This window comes from Protobothrops mucrosquamatus, unplaced genomic scaffold (assembly GCF_001527695.2).
Source record: "Protobothrops mucrosquamatus isolate PMUCROS unplaced genomic scaffold, P.Mucros_1.0 scaffold2126, whole genome shotgun sequence".
In the NCBI taxonomy this organism is placed as follows: domain Eukaryota; kingdom Metazoa; phylum Chordata; class Lepidosauria; order Squamata; family Viperidae; genus Protobothrops; species Protobothrops mucrosquamatus.
This window is the reverse complement of record NW_015388226.1, coordinates 64516-81596: the sequence shown is the minus strand read 5'-3', so window position 1 is coordinate 81596 and position 17081 is coordinate 64516. Positions and strand designations below refer to the sequence as shown.

General features: G+C 39.3%; 1 protein-coding gene across 1 annotated transcript in view; it reads left to right on the top strand.

The window, feature by feature from the left end:
- Window positions 1-3939: 3939 nt before the first annotated feature.
- The window catches only part of LOC107294843 (neuronal acetylcholine receptor subunit alpha-7-like), a gene marked incomplete at its 3' end in the record, with an annotated part of 77108 nt that continues 63966 nt past the window's right edge, over window positions 3940-17081 (top strand). The window contains exon 1 of the mRNA XM_015824108.1: window positions 3940-4018. Within this exon, the coding sequence (XP_015679594.1) occupies window positions 3940-4018 (79 nt within the window). The remainder of the gene's footprint in view (window positions 4019-17081) is intronic.

Genomic DNA, 17081 nt, shown 5'->3' with positions numbered 1-17081 from the left:
TGTGATAGAAATAATAACGTGAGACCACAAAATAGACAAAGTAATAGAAAATGAAAAAGCAAATGTGCTGTAGGACTTTAGACTTCAAAAAGAAAAGCATCGGCTACATAACATCCCAGACTTAACAATTGTTGATAAAAAAACCCAAAATAGATAGTGGATATTGCAATCCCAAAACAACTGGAATACCACATGGATATAATCAGCACTGAAAAAACCCATCATCAGTCAAATGCAAAAGACAGCTTTATTTAGAATAGTTTACATCCTGGGACAATACTTTTAATACCATTAAACATCAACATCTGCCTATCCCAGGTCCTTGGGAAGGACTCGATTGGTGGGTAAAAATGCCAGATCCAGTTTGAACATCTGGCTGACTGTGTGATCAATCATAATAATTAAATAAAATGCATTTTGAAGTTGTTTTTATGAATTGTTGAATATTATGACTGCATAGGACCTTGGAGTTGAACTATAGAAGGTGCCTTAAAAAGCACAAAAGAGCAAATGTACCAAAGTGTGCATAATTTTTTGATAATCACAACCCCAAATGTACTATTGTTCATGAACAAAACACTTCTGACAGGCTACAAAAGACAGTCTCTGTGAAGAATTAAGGTAGTTTTTGTATTACAGAGAAAGAAGGACATTTTATAGATGGTCGGCCTTTTCTCCTTAGAATTTCTGAGTGTAGTAATTTGACTCATAGAATAAAGGAAGACACAAATTTTCCCAATGAGTTAAAAAACAGTTGGATGAATGGTCTGATACAATACATGAAACTGATTTTAAAACGGAACAATAGAGCTGACAACGCTACGAACCACTTGCTATCACTGCTGGAGAAATCTAACAAAAGGGTTAGATTTGTAAGCATTTACTGGATCTGTGATGTCTGGAACATAGTTTCAAATGATTAGAATCATTTGTACACTGAGCAACAGAAACACTAAGAGAACAAAGAACATACAAGTATAACAAAAAACAACAGATGCATTATTAAGTTACTTAGGACTCCCCCCCCTCCTTATGTACTTTCAAACTTTTATACAGAGAACAGGAGAAAAAGGGTGAGAAAAGACTCTTCTCATTTTCTTGGGCCAGTCTCTACAATACATCATATTTACACTTTCACCAGAGTTTGGTGAAAGTGTAAATATTACACTTAGTCTTTTTTGTATTTGAAGTTCTCAATTTTAAATCAACACAATTTCTACTCTTTCTTATGGTCCATATTATTAATATAAAGAATTTCATTAAAATTTCCCATCAGTTGATAATTTAAGCAAGGTTGCTGCATTAAAAAATTCAGGGGGGGGGGGGAAGGAGGGAGAGCACAGTCGTTTCTCTACAAGATTTGTTGATCTAAATCAGTGTTTTTCAAACCTGGCAATTTTAAAGGGTATGGACCTCAACTTCCAGAATTTCCTAGCCAGCATGCTAGGAAACCTTGAGTATTTGTGGGAAAGCAATTTTTTGAAACTGAAGTTATAAATAAACAATACATTTATTTTATAAACAAAGGAGTGGGCCAACCATCTCACTACTTTAAAATTGCCAAAATTCCATGGAGCTCACCTTAATGTATCTCCATCTGCTTTGCCAACAGCCTGGATCCTCCATAGGTTCCTCTGTATTAGGAATGGACATCTTTGTGTGGGCCAAGTGCTAGCTCTATTGCTTCATTATGAATATTGCATTGAGTACACTAATTGTACTTTTCTAATAAAAAAAAAAATCTAGGTTGTCCACACTAATGCTGTTCTACTACTATCCTACTATCTACTTCTACTACTATCTACTATTATCCTATAGTAAGTACTAAGAGCTATGAATGCAGCATTGCAGGCTAATTTGGCCGGCTGCCAGCTGTCAGCAGTTTGGCAGTTCAATTCTCACTGGCTCAAGATGGACTCAGACTTTCACCCTTTCAAAGCCAGTAAAATGAGGGCCCAGATTGTTGGGGAAAATATGCTGACTCTGTAAACCGCTTAGAGAGGGCTGTAAAGCGGTATATAAGTCTAAGTGCTATTGCTATTACATGCAATACAGATGGTCCTCGACAATTGGGACCAGATTTCTATTGCTAAACAAGAAAGTTGTTAAATGACACCTATATGATTTTGTGACTTTTTTTTTGCCATGGCTGTTAAATGAATCATTGCAGGTTATTAAATGAATTCAGCTTCCCCCATTTACTTTGCTTGTTGGAAGCTGGCTGGGAAGGTCACAAATGGAGATCATGTGAATCTGGGATGCTGTAACCATCGTAAATACATGTTGGATGCCAAGGGCCTGAATTCTGGGCACGTAACAATGGGGATGCTGTGATGGTCATAAGTGCAAGTCACTTTTTTCAATGCCATTGTAACTTTGAACAGTCACTAAATGGTGGTAAGTCAAAGACTACTTATATAATTAATTTTTATTTTGCATTAAAAGGTAAAAGCCAATGTACGAGAACGGAAAACTTTTATTTTTATAGCACTGTTCTTTTTGGCTACACACGATCCAGATACTGTTTGTGTGATCAGCGTCTGTATTTTGTGTCTTGTCCTTCAGGTTGCTGACCATTAACTGAAAGCGAAGGAGAAAGCTTAAGAGGGGAAGGACATCTTGCCTTGCTCGACTCCCCTAGTCAGTGATCCTCTTTTTTTTAAATCTGAAGCTGTGGGTTTCCCAAATAAAAGTACACTTAGCAACAACAACAAAAAGTATGTCTTTTGCAAAGCATTTCGTTCAAGGCTGAGTTCAGTGGGGTGGAGGGACTAAGTTGACTGCTCCTTAAACAGAAATGATTAGGGTTGCCAGGTGTCCACTATTTGAGTGGACAGTCCACTTTTTTCACATTATGTTCACTATTTTTTTCCACAAAATAGTGGACATTTTTTTAATTCAAAAGCTTTATGATGAAATGGTACGTAACCTAAAGCTGTACAGTCTACTTTTTTTTACTACTTAACCCCCCCCCCCCCGCTTGTCCGCTATTTTTTGGAAGCAGACCTGGCAACCCTAGAAATGAAGGGGAGGCAAAGGGGGACGCGGTTGAGCACGGGATATCTGGGGGCCGAGAGCAGCGGGAGGGGATGGGGGGGAGACCAAAAGACCCTCGCATCTGATTTATTTCACTTCGGTTAGGGACAGAACCGGGGCGCCATAAGAGGGGAGCCCAACAAGCAACTTTCTCTCGACTCTTCCTTCGCGCCTGCGGCTCCGCGCCCTCCTCCCTTGGCGCGCGCGCTCGCCGCTCCCCCCCCCCCCCCCCCCCCCCCCCCCCCCCCCCCCCCCCCCCCCCCCCCCCCCCCCCCCCCCCCCCCCCCCCCACCGCAGCCCCGCGCCTCCCCCTCATTGTCTTCCCGAGCGCGTCGGGCGATAAATTCCTGGCTGAAAATCGCTCCGGCAGCTACGTAAGCAATCCGACTGGAGCTGCCGTCGTCTCGCACCGCCTGGCGCGCGTTAGGTCGAGAGCACCCCCCTCCTCCTCCTCCTCCTCCTAGCGCAGAAAGCCCCCCTGCTGACGTGCGTGGGGCTGCTACCCGCTACGAAGGCAAGTTGGGAAGGTACCAAATCTCAATATTCCCCCCACCCCGCCCGCCTCCGGAGCACCATGTCGCTTTCGCATTCCTCCCCCGGCCACCCCTCCAGCCCCGCTTCTGGGCTTTGGCGCCTTCCCTCTCCCTGGCTGTGAAAAGCGCAGCGCGCTTCGAGCAACAAGCCCCCTTTCCTCGCCGCCGACCTCAGGGAAGTCAGCCAGCGAACAGCCGGAGTGCCAGGACATGTAATTCGGACGAAGGTTGTTTTTCCCCATCCAGGTGGCCAACGTGGCTTCTTACCCCGTGCTCTTTCCAGCGAGCTTTTCCCTCGTCCGTTGCAAGCGGGAAGAGTTCCTTCCTTCCTTCCTTCCTTCCCGTGTGGTCTGGCGTCGTGAGGTTGACAATGCTGACGGAGAGATGCCTGGGATTGCTATACTGTGGCTTGTATCTCTGGGCGTCGTTGTTTCTCTCTTTTTTGCAAGGTAAGTTCTGGGCTGTTTGCGATGGCTGGGGCTATTTTAAAAAAACAACAACATCGCAGTGGGATCTTTTTTTTTTCTTTCCTGATTTCCTTGCCTTGTCTTGTAAAAGGACTTTATTCATTCCCACTGGAAATGAAGAGGGCAGGATGTCTTGGTTGAATGGGGGGGTCTATTAAAAATGGGAACTTGAACTCCAGACGGATATATACTGTTTTGATTTATTTATTTTTTTGTCCTGCATACGATGCAGGAGATGCGTGTGTGTGTGTGTGTGTGCGTTTGTGCGTGCATAAATTAGAAAAAAAAGCTTGGAGGGGGAGAGGTGATTTAACTACGGTACTGTAAAAAGTGCCACTTTTTCTTCTGTTTTGATAACTTCTTTTTTGCGAGCATACTTGTCAGCCATAAAAATGAGAGCCTGCAACCGGCAGGAAAAAAAATGCAGTGTGAACCGAATATGACACATATCCTCAGATATGACAAGATAAATATAGGATTGATTTAAGAGGCATCATGGGCTGGTTCATTAGGTTTAAAGTATATACACCTGAGAGACAGAGAATTATCTGTTTCAGTATTTGTCCTGTTATCTTTTACTGTCTTAAGGTATAAGTCAGGAATTAATTTAAAAGACAACATGAGTTCTGTTAGAGTGTGGAAAGAAGCTTGACTCACTCTAGTTGGCATACCTGTAGTATTGTTTACTTTTATACATTTGTCTCATGCCAGTGATCTGAGTAGGTTTTGGCTTAATTTTAGAAGATGGACCAGGGTGATGTGAATATAGTAGATACAATGAACCTGTATATGCAGTCTAGTACTTTATAGCTACAATATGATATGAAATTGTTAAAGGATGATGCAGTTCAGTTGACAAAAATCAAGAGAACAGAAATCCAGATAAACGTTTTTAAAAATGGGAAAAGACCCCAACAAATGTAATAGCAGAGCACTATATAACATTTTCAAGAGGTTTCTATCCTATATAGAGAGAAGGCAGTACAAAGAGTAAAATCCTATGGATCAAATCAACTTGATATGACTTTTATCAAAAGAAAAATCTGAATGAGTAACTGATATGTCTGGTCCTTAAATGAAGATACAAATTATCCTTTCTTATTTTTACCCTCTTCTTTATCTGTATACATTTCACTGTATACATGTTATACTTTGATAATAAAGGGATTATTATTATTATTATTATTATTATTATTATTATTATTATTATTATTATTATTATTATTATTATTATTATTATTATTATCATCTGTAAAATAAGCAAATGTTAATCTACCATAAAACATGTAAAATGCTTACTAGTATAAAGGACTATTTATCATACTAAATAGAATTTTAATATTCCTGTTCTTGTTCCTAAACCTGATTGACAAATGTTTTAATTATAAATACTTGAATATACCATATATGGCCTTATTTTAATTTTACTATCAAGCAGAGGATTTCCCCTATATACCCTCAAAATGATAAAAACAGACAAGAAAGAGTGCTTGACGGTTCAGAAGATTCCCTTCCAGTCTTGCCTCTTTCTTTAAAAAAAAAACCATTATGTTACATATAGTACCAATAATGCTAAACATGTAATTTACAAACCTTCTAGGACTCAGATGAACTTAACATTGCAATGCTATACATGTACACTTAGAAGTGTCTTTAAATGGGCAAGCCCAGAGAAGACTACAGTATATGTATAGGTTGGGGATGCAGTTTGTAATCTAACATATAACATACCAACTCCTTTACTATCTAGCAGCTTTGACTCTAAAAGTCTAAATATATGTGCAGAGATAGTTTTCTATGTTGGTTTACTTGATCGGCCTAGGATAGTCTTAGGATGGAGACCTTCTTTTATCTTGTTGGTGGATCTCCTATTGACAGACCAAAATGCTAGATATAGTGGAGAGTTCTTTTTTTTTCATAGAATGAGTGAACTGATTAGACTTAAAGTTTACCCCAAGAAGCTAAGCTGATTTCCACTGGAGTCCTTAGGCATGTAAAGTGCCTAAAGACTAGGCTAACTATTTGTATTCATGGCTCCATCTGGAGTTTTGGCCAGGTCTGCCTTTGCTCACTAAAACTAGTAAACCAGTTCTTCTTAAAGTTGGAGACCCTTGCTATAGTTACTGATGCCCTCATTAGCTTTTGATTGGATTACTGCAATGTGTTGCCCTTGAAGATAACTTTGAAACTGCAACTAGTTCAGAATGCAGGAACCCACATGCTGATGGTGAGAATCAGTCCACCTACTGTATATTGTGGACAACACACTGGCCTTGGTTAGATTAACAAGTACAATCCAAGGTCCTGCATTTAAAGCTCTACTTGGGCAAAGGGGAAACTACTCCTTCCATAGTGATTTTGGCTGGTTTGCTTCTGTTCTGCTCAGGAGTGAATACTATAGGTTATTTTAGGCCTGGTAGTAAAAGAAGACCAAGGTGCAAAACCATATTTCATTCCCTGGAATAAGTTTCTTTCTCTGAAATCTGGAGGGTTATATTTAACAACAACAACAACCCCCATGCTCTCTTTAAAAAAAAAACAAATCAAACTTGGTTTTTCAGATAAGGTTTTAATGACCAACATCTACCTCTTGCTTTTCACTTTTGCTGGTTGCATAATGATGTTTTAATTTTGAAACATACATATTTACATTGGATTGAGTGGGGTTTAGTAAATCTTATTGTTTGCTTTGAAAATCGCCAAGGATGTTTGTAATAGAATTCTTAATAGTATGTAACTTTTGAAAAATAAATATGTAAATAAATACTCTGGATTATTTGAAACATGTTAACATAATTAGTCTGGTTTTGAAATGAATTCTGTAATTCTAGATAACTATAGCATTCTTGAATGTGTGAATGGGGGAAAGGGGCATTGTATATCCCATAGCCTTTCTTCTTTTCATTCTTTGTGACTTTATAAAAGTAATTTATCAATAGGATCATGAGTGGGGAATATAGAGGTCATATCTTTTAGTTCTGTGGATCAAACATAGTGCTGCATACTTGGTTTCCTTTTCATGAGGTGAGTGGAAAAAATGGTTGCTCAATGCTGTCAACATCAACGGCTCTAGTCATTTGTTTGAGGCATATCCCTGACTTTAATAAGTTATTTCCCTTATAGTGGTTCAATCAATTGCATGTGGTCAGTGGAATACTACTTACAGGGATCTAAACAGCTGTATGAAAGCTTAGGTCCTGGGACTACATGTATATGATTGAACAGCCTATCATTTCTATAACCTATTCTGATAGAAATGAAGCAGTAATGTGTATTGGCTAGCATAAGTGTGCATTAAAACAGAAGTAAAAATCAATGGTCTTGTTGAGGTGTATTATAGATTTCCTATTTGGAATGGCGTAATATGCATTTTCTACCCCATTAGTAATGCTTCTTGGCCTGTCTCTGGTCTCATGCCTTTTTTTGGAACTTATATAGAAGCAAACTCTTTGCCAGGGTCAATGCCAGCACCTACAAAATTTGGGATTAGTGCCCATAAACAATTGAAGTGCCCACTGAACAGAGCTGAGGTTTTAACACTATTACCATGTTGATGTTTTTCTAAGCTCAGAAATGCAAAATGACAGAATAGAATAGAGTAGAGTAGAGTAGAGTAGAATGGAAGGGACCTTAGAGGTCTTCTAGTCCAGCCCCCTGCTCAAGCAGTAGAACCTATACCATCCCAGACAGATAATTCTCTAGTCCAGACATGTCAAACTTGTGACGTCACGTGATGTCGCGCAACGTATCGGAGCTTTTTCGCCATTGCCGGCAGTGGGGTGGGGGTGGTTTCCCAATGACGCATCCAGCCCACGGGCTGGCAGTTTGACACCCCTGCTCTAGTCTCTTCTTAAAAATCTCCAGTGATGGAGCACCCACAATTTCTGGAGGCAAGCTGTTCCACTGATTAATTGTCCTCACTGTTAGGAAGTTTCTCCTTAATTCCAGGTTTCTTCTCTCTTTGATCAGTTTCCAACCATTGTTTCTTGTCCTTCCCTCTGGTGCTCTGGTGAGCAATGTGACCCCTTCTTCCTTGTGGCAGCTCCTCAGATACTGGAATACTGCTATCATGTCTCCCCTATTTCTTCTTTTCTTTAGACTACTAGCCAAACCCAAGTCCCGCAGCCGTTCTTCGTATGTTTTAGTCACTAGGCATTTCATCATCTTAGTTGCTCTTCTCTGATTTTTTTCCAAACTCTCAACATCTTTTTTGTGATATGGTGACCAAAATTGGCTGCGGTATTCCAGGTGTGGTCTTACTAGGGTTTTATAAAGTGGTACTAATACTTTGTGTGATCTTGATTCTATGCCTCTGTTTATACAACCCAGGATTGTATTAGTTTTTTTGGTTGCTGCTGCACATTGCTGGCTCATAGTCAAGTGATCGTCCACTAGGACTCCAAAGTCCCTCTCACAGTTACTGGTTTTAAGCCAGGTCTCGCCCAATCTGTACTTATACCTTTGATTTTTCCTGTCTAAATGTAAGATTAAGTAGATTAAAAATTGCAAAGGAGATAGTGTAATATTTATTTCAGAGTAAAGTCTGTATGCAGTATCTATTATGCGACAATTAATATACGATATAAACAATTTAAATAAATAATAAAATACATATTTATAGGTAATATTAATTTGGCCAGGTGTTTAAAGGTTAGGTGAAAGTGAAAATCTCCATTAGAGTGGTTATCTTGGCACAATCCTAATAAGTTAGTTGCATAGTCCCCAACCTTTGCTTTTTAAGCTTCATGAATGGAATCCTGCATAGTGATTCTGTGACTTTTGCCACGTAACTTTACTGCATCTGAGCTGTCTGTTGGGAAGCAGCTCACTGCAGATCCTAGTTACACTGTTTTCAGTGGCAAATGGAACTCCTTATTTAACCAGTGCAACCGTGGGAAGCAAAAGGCAAAGAGATTAAGGAATAAATATATGGAAATAATCATAAATGGCTTGTCTGACACTTCTTCAAAGATGGAAACACTTAAAAAAACCACTGCCCTGCAGGGAATATAATTCAAGCACATCTTCACAGTCCAGTACCAATACAGGACATGTAGAGTTAATACTGGTTGTGACAATGAAGGTTTCAAGATTACTATTTCAGTCCAGCAGGAATCATAAAGTGACACGATACTTTAAAAGTGTCTTTATAGTAAATTAGGTCAGAGTTGTGCAACTTGTGATCTGTCAAGCTGAACCGATCCCATTTGTTGTGTTATCCCACGTACTTAATCATTCCTCAGCTTCTGTAGTCCCAGCAAGGCCATAACAGTAGAAGGCTTAGAAAGATCAGGAGGGTTACTGTAGATAACTGGAGGATTGAGGGTAAACAAATTCTGCAAGTTGGATTTGGACTGTTTGGGAAATGGCTGAAACTCACGAGAGTCCTCTGAGGGACTGTTGAGTGAAATAGTGCAGCTAACAAGGTCAAGGAACAGGGCACTCTGATGAAAAGATGGGGTGGGGAAACAATTTCCTTCCATGATAAATGAATGAATGGCAAGTTATTATTACACTTTTAATGCTGTGCTTCTATTTGGGATAGAGCATAGATAAAAGATTAATTAATGTGACATCTTCTCTACTGTGTCAGCAGCAATCTGTCAGTGTAGCAACTGGGACTGTGGTTCGTTCTTTCGTTTGTTGAAGACTGAATTTTATAAAACCTGCTCTGGGCCGTAATGTGGCAAATTAAGTAAAGCACACATATCCTTAAATATAAAATCGGTGGCATTTCCAACAGCTGCATCTCAACCTGCTGCCTGCTAGTTGAATTGAATCTCAGAATTCCAAGCCAGCAATAACAACGGTATGAAAAGGAAATTCTGGCAAATGTGTCACATGCGAGAGCTTTCTCTTTTGTGATGCCTTATCTATATAGACTTACAACTGCCATTGGGACCAGAATTCGTATTGCTAAGCAATGAGGTTGTAAAGTGAGACGTCATGACACTGCATCACTTAGTGACAGCAATCCTGGCACATTGATGTCATTAACTGAAGACATGAATCACAAATCATTAAGCAACTAACTACACACTGCAATCCAAAACATTCTAGGCTTGATCCCACCCAGCCCCAAGCTTCAGTAAGGCAAAGGACTGCCTCCAACCTCTCTCAACCTCCTACCTCTTTGCCCATGTCTGCCCTTTGGACCACCCTTTGGGCCATTGACATCAGACCAACCATCAAGTAAAGGATGCCCTAATCAAGGAACTGCCAACAAGCCAACAACAAACAAGCCCAACCAAAGAACCTCAAAGACCACCCCCACTAACATTGACAGGGCAAGCCATTAGAATATAAACCGAAAGCAAATCCCATTCTTTACTAGCAGTGATGATGTAACCTAGTTTGGTATCTAAGGAGATTCTCAGTCATTCAGGTCGTGGTGGTCTAAAAGGTGCTTTTTCAAGAGGCAAGTGGATTTCCTTGTTGAAATGCTGAAGAAGCTTCTTGGATGAGAAGTGAAACATCTTCAAAGAAAAACAAGAAAGTCCAGTTGCCTCTTGAAATAGCACCTTTGAGATTACCTAGTTTGCTTAATGAAACGCTCACCCCACTTGCAGTGGTGCTAACCTCCCCACGACCCTCGCGCCGGTGCTGGCTGTCCCATTTGCAGAGCGTGCATGCTCGCAGCCCCGTTCGTGCGCATGCATGCACAGCCACATTTGCGTGTCTGCATATGGATGCATAAAGGTGCCTGCCCCTCCCTTTCCCACCGGGCCGCCAACCCAGAAAGGTTGGGGACCCCTGACATAACTGACACAGAAAGAAACTGAGAAGAAAGACCTCCCCCCCTCCCCAATGGATCAGAGAGTTAAAATGGCAGGTGGAAAGTTTGTACCTTCACACTTGCAAACTTCTGTTAATGTAATGACCTTACAATAAAGTAGAATTTGTTCATCTAATCCTGTTTCCTGTCTTGTTTACCTGGGACAGCTGACATCAGTCTTGCAAGTCTGAAGGTACGAGCTTCCTGCCTGCCACTTTTAACTTTCAATCATTAAGTGATTGTGGGCTTCTGCTCCTCTTGTCTGCTAGGAAACATCTCTCCTTCTTCCCCAAGCTACTCATGCATTCCATTACGCTGACCTCTGCTGTCCTGCACTCCACAGCACCAGCTGACCTTCACTGCCTTCTTGCTTCCACTGCTGGCAAAAAGAATGAAAAGCAGTCCCAGAACGGGGACTCAAAAAAAACCAACCAAAAACAAACACCGCCAAAGAAGCTTTTTGGGGTTGGTTTTTCACTTTCTTTTCATATCATGAAAGGGCTTTCTGCTGCCGCAACTGCTTTTCGCTTTATTTTTCTTGGCTAAGGAGTGTGGTGCAAAGGGGCTTTTTAGCATGCCATGGCTCTGGGTTGGCTTTTTGTTTTGCTTTATTTTGTATCACGAAGCCCAGATCTATCCTGGCCCAGAAGCCATACCGGGCACACCTCATCAGCAGTAGGAGCAAGAACACAGTGAAAATGAGTCCAAGTGACAACGTTCAGGGCAGTAGTTGTGAAAAGGACAAGTGCTAAGGCACCTGGCTAGAAAGCGGGAGACTCTTGAGTTCTATTTCCATGTTAGTCATGAAAGCCAGCTGGGTGACCTTAGGCCAATCACGCTCTCTCAGCCCCATTCACCTCATGGGGATGTTGTGGAGAAATTAGGAGAAGAATGGAGCATTAGAAGTATGTTCTCTGCTTCGAGTTATTTAAAAGAACAATGAAGGCGATAGATAGATAGATAGATAGATAGATAGATAGATAGATAGATAGATAGATAGATAGATAGATAGATAGATAGGAGAGACAAACGGGTGAGGGGAGTTGAAGCATTCTTTCACTAATAAGTATGGGAGGGCTGCTAAGTGCCCAAATTTTGATCACATGTCTGTGGGGGTGCTGCAAGTGGTCATAATTTTGGCCACGGTCAATCAGGCTGTTTATTCAGTGCTGCCATAATTTCAAACAGTTGCTGAATGAATGATTGTAAGTTGAGGACTACCTATAATCTATATTCTCTAGAGAGATTCTTAGGGCATCAAGCTCCCTGCAATTTCAGTGACAGGAAAACAGACTTTCAGTATTAGTATGTTTAGATTTAGTTAATTAACCCTACTTGGAATTCGGGAAGCTACAAATGGATGATTCTTGACAGCACCAGGTTGGGGACTAACACAGTTACCCCATACATGTGAGGTTTTTTTGTTTGTTTTTTGAAAAGGCTATGCTAAGCATTAATTAATTAATTAATTAAAGTGTTTATTTATTTTTCTTCCATTCAATTGACTACGAATCTCAGAGAGTTCTCGGACAAGTCCCTGCTGTTTTTTTTCCCCCTGCAAGTTTTTCCAGAAGTGGTTTGTAATTGCCTCTTTCTGAAGGCTGAGAGAAAGTGATTGGCTCAAAGTCACTTGGCTTTGTGCCCAAGGCAGGACTAGAACTCATAGTCTCCTGGCTTCTAGCCAGATCCTTTAACCATTATACCAAACTGGCTTTATATTTATACCTCCCATTAATCATCACACCTCCCATAATTTGGATAGTTTACAAACAATAAAACCAGCTAAAACAAACCATGTCCCCATTAAACTCAGAAGCCAATTCAAAAGGTTCTAGAACTGAGCATATTGTGAGTTTGCTAGGACTATTAAGGAACTCAACAATGCCCTGCGGCTACTCATTCCAGAGGAAACTGCTAGCACTGGCACATTTTTTCCCCCCTGTCAAGTTGAAAGATTATAAATTTTCTCACCAAGCTACAACATATTTGGAAAAGACAAACAATATATCAGATTTAGCCATCAGCAAAACATGTATAAGGTCAAATACTCTGGATAGACACAGATTTATTTGACTGGAAATTTTTGCTTCTGGCTTAAATTATCATTTAACTGCACATTTAATGTGTTATAAACACATTTACTCTTTTTTCTACTTATTCTAAGGGCTCCACAAAATCTTTCCTAAAGAAAAGTATATAGCTTTCATTTAAAAGCTTCTGTGTTGTCAGGTATAGCTCACATGTCCTAAACATATGCCAATTATTCTGTTTGAATATAGTGTGTGTTTTATGCATTATTGATTGATTTGACTTAGGTGCCTGCATACCTCCAATTGACTCTGGGCAGCTTAAAGCATAAAACAAAACTAACAAAACAAAATAAAACCAAAAATGTAATATTGAAAAATAAACACGACGACAAAGAAGATAATGAATCAGGTCAACGACAAATAAATCATGCAATCAAGAAGGAGCCCAAAGCCAGGTCTTCTGGAATATCATTTTTGTAAGTTAATTCAGTAAGGTGAGAATGGATGCTTCTATGCATACTCCCATTTCACCTTTAGCAAAATTGTATTGTAGTTTGCATTCCACGGACTATTGCACAGTCTGACGGATGATTACAGAGCCTGAAAGAACAGCATGCTTTACTATAGAACTCATGAGTTATTTGCCATTTTTAAAATCACAAATATGCCCTACTTTATAAATTACAAATATATACGAACACTTACTATCCAGCTCTACAAAATTGCTCTGTTTTTACGTATTTCATGCATCCAATTCATTATCTTTCTCTTATTTGAAGAAGCTGATATTTCGAAGGGCACCATAAATGGAAAACTTCAAGACGAGTTAGATGGGGATATGAAATACCTCTTATGTCCCTGCTAACTGGACTAATCTTAGTGAACCTCTTGGATCCCTAATCCGGAAACACGGGACATAACATGTTGCTGAGTCTTGGAATATCAGAAGAAAAGCATTGATAGTAGTCTTTAAGAGTCCAGGGGAGTCTTTCCATCAAATCCCAGACATGTACCAACCACAGGAAGACAACTCACTTTTCTTAACAGAATGTCTGGCTGTATCTGATCACCACCTGCCCTGAATACCCCTGATTTTTGTTTATGAAATGTTTGAAGACCTCTTCAGGGAAGAGACAGGAATATGTCTGCAATACTTGTGTATTCTTCCTAGTTCTTGGATGTTTGTGGCAGCTGATGTTTACCCTGACTTTAGACACATTGTCAAATGGTATAACTTTTTAGATTTACAATGATTATAATGCTTTTCTTCCCATATTCCAAGGTTTGAGGATACAGCCCAATGCAAAAGAATCTCTTTGAGTTTACATATTACACAGAAGAGAAAATTTGAGCAAATCTTTATTGGAATATTGATGTATTGGAATCTGCACAGCTGTTACAAGTATAGGTGTCTGGTACTCTTTTGATTAACTTATGCCAGACATGTCACCTTGCCTCACCTTCTTGTGTAATTGTGTGGATGATTTTTGTTTATAAAATGTTTGAATCCATGAAAATTAACAGTAAAGCCCTTCCACAATTAAATGTGTAGATGATTCTGAATATATGTAATAATAGAAAAGGTTTATGATACTGTATAACAAAACAGAAGCATCAGGCCATTCTCCAAAATTTGTCCAATTGGAAAAATCTTCATCATTTTGCCATGTTGTTTAGTGCGAGGAGTCTGTCATGGCAGTGAAATCTTATTGGCATCATAGTCATCTCTGCTCAATTCTTGCATCTAACCACAGTGCATACGTGGCCTGATAACATCTATTGTCTGCTGTGTCTGCCTATCATTGCTTTCATGTTGTTCTCAACTCAGGAATGATGCAGGTTTCATTTGCATTAGCTTTCTTTCCTTATTTTAGCACTGTCCAAGGACAATCTTAAATGAAGCTTTCTCACTTTTGTGAGAAGGAAATCAGAGGACTGACAGTGTCTGGGAATTGAAGCAAGAGTGCCAAGACCATCAGTGAGGATATGCTGATGTAGTTTACAGCTGACTCAAGAATGGATAGATAGCGTTCCAATTCAGCAGTAGAGAAAGATCTTTTGCTTAATGGAGCTGCTATATATCCAGGAGGGATCTGTTTGTTTTGGGCAATGAGCAGTGTTGTCGTAATTTTATCTCTTGGCACCCACAAGAAGCTGTAAGAAACAAATGAAAAATTTTGCAACAATTGTTCCTCTTACATTGCATTAGTTTATAGAATAGCACTGTAAAAGTCATGCGACTTTTATTCTGAACCTAATAATTAAATTACTGGCATGTTTTTGTTCCATGAAAAATAAAGTGACAAAAAACTATGAGATAATGTTTGGTGAAATAAAGAGGGTAAAGCAAGGGATTCCATTCACATTAAAACTAAGACTTTAATTCATTCATTAGGGGCATCAGAATCAAACCAAAATTTCATCCAGATGACAAAATGTGCATTATAATATCATGATGCATTTCCTCCCTTGTAAACATCCAGGTTCTACATTTGATCTTTATGTGCTCTTTCTATGTTCCAAACTTGTTTTGGGCTTCTCTTAATATCTTCCAAGATACAACATTTTTACTGTGCATTGTAAAGGAGTCATTCAACAACCAGAAAGAAATTGTGGAATGCAATGGATTGTTGTTTTTTTTGAGCAGCAAATATTTCTGCCCAAGAACAGTCAGAAGATCTCATGCTGCTTCTGTACACATTTAGAGATAAATTGCAAATGCATTTATTAATTTAAAGCATTTTAGTAAACATTATCCATCAAAAATTCCCCTAATGCTTTACAGAACAATAAAAATAGACTCTTCCCAGACTTGTAATCTAAAAAGAAAAGCAAAAAAGGCAAGTCAGTAAAAGAGTAACAAGAATATTAAGAGATCAATTCTTAATGTTATTCAGATCTTGCAATGCAAGATGTGATCCAGAGATAATACTGTAATGTGTGCCACCCCATGTTAAAGTTGCAGTTTTTCACATAATTATCTGAAAGGAAATATGGTCAGCTAACTAGCTGAGGTGTGCACAGTCAAATTTTCATTCCTCTGCAGTTCTTTATTCATCCCTTGCTATAATTGAGTGCTTTACAGTATAGCATTATAACACAATCTGTGTTCATAGAGCTGGGAAAATATGAAAGGTTCCAACTGGGGCACTTGAGATGGGCAGGCCAAATAAGGTATATTCAATTTATCACCCAAATTTTATCTTCAAAATAGCAACCCTACACAATTGGATTGAATGGTTGAGTGGGGACTCATACCTGTTGGCAGAACTTCATAAAACCTTAGGAGAGGTGAAATACTCTTCTAGGTGTGTGGTATATAGCTAGAAGAGTATGGTGTACCTCTGGCCCATAGAGACACAATGACAACTAGAAGAATATGGTATTCTCCCCACCCAGAGAGATGTAATTACAGGGGTAGAATTAGAAGACTACCGTAGTTCCAAATTTTAATGTCAGTGGAGGTGTTTTAAAGATGATTTTGCTACTCAAAGTAATTCAGTATTGGAGTGCAAATTTAAATTGTGAAAATATCACATGTCTCAAAAACATTAAGCAAACTGAAAGCTCAGAGTTTGGCTGCTATTCATGTGGCTTCAATTTTATATCTAGCAAATCCAACTGTTGTATTTTTAAGATGTGATGGCCAAACTTCTATAATAACTTGATATGGGAGCCTGGGCTGGGTTCCTATAATATGCTGATCCATAAATGACTAATACAATTCATTTTAGTCAAGTCTAGCACATTGTGAAGAGACGGTCCATCAGTCTGGGTTTCTCTGCCAATTTGATACACTTCTTTGAGCAAAATCTGTCACATCAACTGATGAGTCCAAGAAACTGGTCTGTGCCTTTTCTTTTCTTTATAAACTCTCATTACCTACCAAAGCAGTATCTTTCCCTCTGTTAGGGGGCATCTGAATAAAAAGGCCACATTACAATCACATCCAGCGATGGATGTATTTGCAGCAAGCCCATGAGTGCAAGAAAATAAACAACTATAATCTTGGAATCTAGGAATCCACAATGAGTTTTCTTTTGATGTACCAAATCTATAAACTGACCTAGCTTTGCAGATTAAGTTTAAGGGATGTTGGTGGCATCAACAATAGTACAGAAAGTAAATATGTATTCTGTATCATAAAAAAAGTCTGCCTAAGGCTTGAAGCTAAACTAGTAAAGCTACAAAGTGAAGCTAAGCAATATATATGAATTGTTTGCTTTGTTTGGATTGGTGG